Genomic DNA, 3,310 nt, shown 5'->3' on the forward strand with positions numbered 1-3,310 from the left:
GCCGGCCAGGAAAGGGGGTGGCCCTCCTGAGCCTTACCAGGCCGCGTGCAGAAGATGCTGGGACTGTGACATCATAATGGGTGGGGACATCATCCGGTGATGTCCCTATATAAGTCACTGCATGCCACGTCCCTGTCATTGTGAGCGGAGACAGCGACGAGGCAACATCTCCAGAAGAGAAGAACAGAAGAGAAGAACAGAAGGCCAGACGGCAGCGGCGACAGAAGACCGGGCCACCGCTTGTAAAAGAGCTAGAAGAAGGCGCGGTGGCCCGGCAAGAAGAACCGAAGAGGGGGACAAGACCCCCAAAGAGGGGGACAAGACCCCCGAAGTCGGAAGAAGAGGGCGGCGGTGGCGAAGAAGAAAGCCGGGCTCCTCCGCTAGTAAAAGAGCTAGCAGAAGATAGCGGTGGAATCCGGCGAGAAGACCCCCGGAGACTGAAGAAGACCCCCGGAGCTGTGCAATAAACTATTTTAACCCTTGTGTGTTGTGTTTTTTTTACAAGTGAATGGGTAGGGGTACATTGTTATTAAAGGGGTTTCCGATAAGGCCCCCCGCCCGCAGACCCCGACAACCAACGGCCAGGGTTGTCGGGAAGAGGCTCTTGTCCTCATCTACATGGGGACAAGGTGCTTTGGGGTGGGGGGGCCACGCGGCCCCCCCTTCCCCAAGGCACCCCCCATGTTGAGGGCACGCGGCCTGGTACGGTTCAGGAGGGGGGGCGCTCGCTCGTCCCCACCCCCTTTATTGGCCGGCCGGGTAACGTGCTTGGATAAGGGTCTTATATGGACCTGGGGGGGACCCCCACGCCGATTTTTCAGCGTAGGGGTTCCCCTTTAACTCCATACGAGGTGACAGGGCCAGCAACGCCTCCTTCGCTGGCCCCGGCTACCTGGAGACGTGCTCAAAATGAGTGAACTTTCCTCCGCGTGTGTGGGCGAGTCTGTTCATTTCAAAAGTACGGCGGATAGTCCGGTGGACTTAGTACGCCGTATTAGTCCGCTGCAAAAGTTCCGTGTGTGGGCAAGTAGCTAGTTCGGAAAGTCCGGCGGACAGTCCGCCAGACTAAGTCCGCCGGATAGTCTGCTACGTATGTACACGGCATTACTCTTCTGTGTTCTATACAAGACAAAAAAAAATGTTTGCTATAAATACGCCTTTACTCACAAAGTCTGTTGGTTTTCTTCTTCCAGATGTCAGATGCCTCTCAAGATGTGGATGTGTGGAACCACACCCCGATTAAATATTACTTTATCAAAGGCATTACTGATGCTTCGGGGCTCCAGGCCTTGGTTTTCCTTTTTGCTCTGTTCATCTATCTGATTACAGTTACTGGTAACATGTCTATCCTCTTCCTGGTCTGCCTGGATACTAGTCTTCACACCCCAATGTACTTCTTCTTGGGCAACTTGTCCTTCCTTGATGTGTTTTGTCTGACAATCACCCTTCATAAAATCCTTTTGTCTTACGTGTCTGGAGATAAAACTGTTTCTTTTGCCAACTGCATGTCACAAATGTATATCTTTTCTACTTTGACTTGCAGCGAGCTCCTTATACTGACAGCCATGGGTTATGATCGTTACGTTGCCATTTGCAACCCCTTGCTCTACCACAGCATCATGAACAGCAGAGTTTGTGTTCTCTTGGCCATCATTTGTTGGGTTTTGGGTTTTGTAGAAGTTATACCTCACATGTGGGCAATATCTCGATTCTCGTGCTACAAGTCAAATGAGATTAATCATTACTTCTGTGACATCTTGCCAATCATGAAACTATCCTGCAGTGACACCACCCTGTTGAAGCTCATAATATTCATTGAGGGGCTCTTGGTAGTAAGCTTCACCCCCTTCCTCCTTACCTTCATCTCCTACATCTTCATCATAGCTACCATACTTAGGATACATTCAAGCACTGGAAGACGCAAAGCCTTCTACACTTGTTCGTCACACCTCACTGTTGTTATAATTCTATACGTGAGTCTCGTCTGCCAGTATCTAAGGCCAAAGTCAACTGACACCTTGGACTCCAACAAACTGTTCTCTTTGTTTAACACAGCTGCAGTACCTGTCCTCAATCCGTTTATCTACAGCTTGAAAAACAAAGATGTGAAGTCAGCGGCAAGAAGGCAATTAAAGGGGTTAATGCAGTAAGCAAAGTGTTATAAATGTATACTAGGGTAATAGTATATGGAACAGGAGCAGAGTCAGCTGTGACTAGATCTCAGTTCCAAGAAGTAATGTAACAAAACTGTAAGTTGAAGTGCCACACCACTGATGTCAGATTCAGATATACGATTCTTCTCTAGTTAAAGTTAGGAAGACAATCCCTCTGACTTTTATCATAACAGATGTTGTATCTGGACCTTTTAGCAGCGGTGTGGCACTTCAATTAAAATTTTTGTTATATTACACTATAAGCCAAGAAGATTGTGGAGATCCTCTGGGGTGTAAATCAATTACCGAATGAGAACAAAAAGGGGGTGGGACTTTACATGTATCTTGCAGGGTCTAAAAAATACACATACCAAAAAGGCTTATACAATAAACAAATCTTTAATTTCCATATACAAATGGTTAGATTTAAAAAAAAGTTAACTCTAAATCTAACCATTTTTATATGTAAATTAAAGATTTGTTTATTTTTTAAGCCTTTTTGGTATGTGTATTTATTAGACCCTGCAAGGTACATGTAAAGTCCCACTCCATTTTTGTTCTCATTCAGTAATTGTTTTATATGGGATGGTACCAACTATGTGTTCCAAGTGTGGCCAGTTGTTATGCCACCTTTTTTGTCAAGCCAAGGAAACCGTACAGATCCTCTGAGGTGTAGAAGCCACGTGCCCAGGACCCAGATCCCTTACATTAACATGAATATTTTAGGGTAGCAATGACAGAACTATAACCTTCAGGTCCAGCGCAATTTTTCCACTTTCTTCAACTATCTGTTCCAAGAGTGGCCAGTTGCTGTCACCTTTACTGCCTTACCAAATATCAAGTCTCCATTATGCAGACTGCACAAAGAACGTGCTGGATGGAAAAACTGCAGAAAAGTTACAGTCCTGGTGAAGGACATGTGTGATGTCGGATCACATGATCATGTGCCGGGTTGCATTGGTATTTACCTATGTCAGTAGCATCCTTGTGCAGCTCTGAAACCCAATACCTTTCATTATGGTGGGTTCCCAGCTGTGCAGTACGGGGAGGGGTTACCCCAAAAAAAGGACACAATCACAACTATCCATAGATATAAGTTTCGTAGAGTTGATATAATGAATGGGTTGCTTTGAGTGTTGGGTACCAGGGGAGCTCAT

The 3,310-nt window shown here is 46.3% G+C and overlaps 1 protein-coding gene across 1 annotated transcript; it reads left to right on the forward strand.

Annotated features, from left to right (window-relative positions):
* The first annotated feature begins 1,186 nt into the window (after positions 1-1,186).
* Positions 1,187-2,498, forward strand: LOC143987026 (olfactory receptor 8D1-like). The gene has a single exon (XM_077485868.1). It carries the CDS (start codon positions 1,194-1,196, stop codon positions 2,148-2,150), a length of 957 nt encoding a protein of 318 aa, XP_077341994.1. The 5' UTR covers positions 1,187-1,193; the 3' UTR covers positions 2,151-2,498.
* Positions 2,499-3,310: the final 812 nt, after the last annotated feature.

Source organism: Lithobates pipiens, unplaced genomic scaffold (assembly GCF_037356315.1).
Source record: "Lithobates pipiens isolate NorthernLeopardFrog02 unplaced genomic scaffold, aLitPip1_a1.2 Scaffold_1, whole genome shotgun sequence".
Classification (NCBI taxonomy): domain Eukaryota; kingdom Metazoa; phylum Chordata; class Amphibia; order Anura; family Ranidae; genus Lithobates; species Lithobates pipiens.

Coding starts and splice junctions, on each gene's coding strand:
- LOC143987026 (XM_077485868.1), top strand. CDS start 1,194: ATGTCAGATGCCTCTCAAGATGTGGATGTGTGGAACCACACCCCGATT.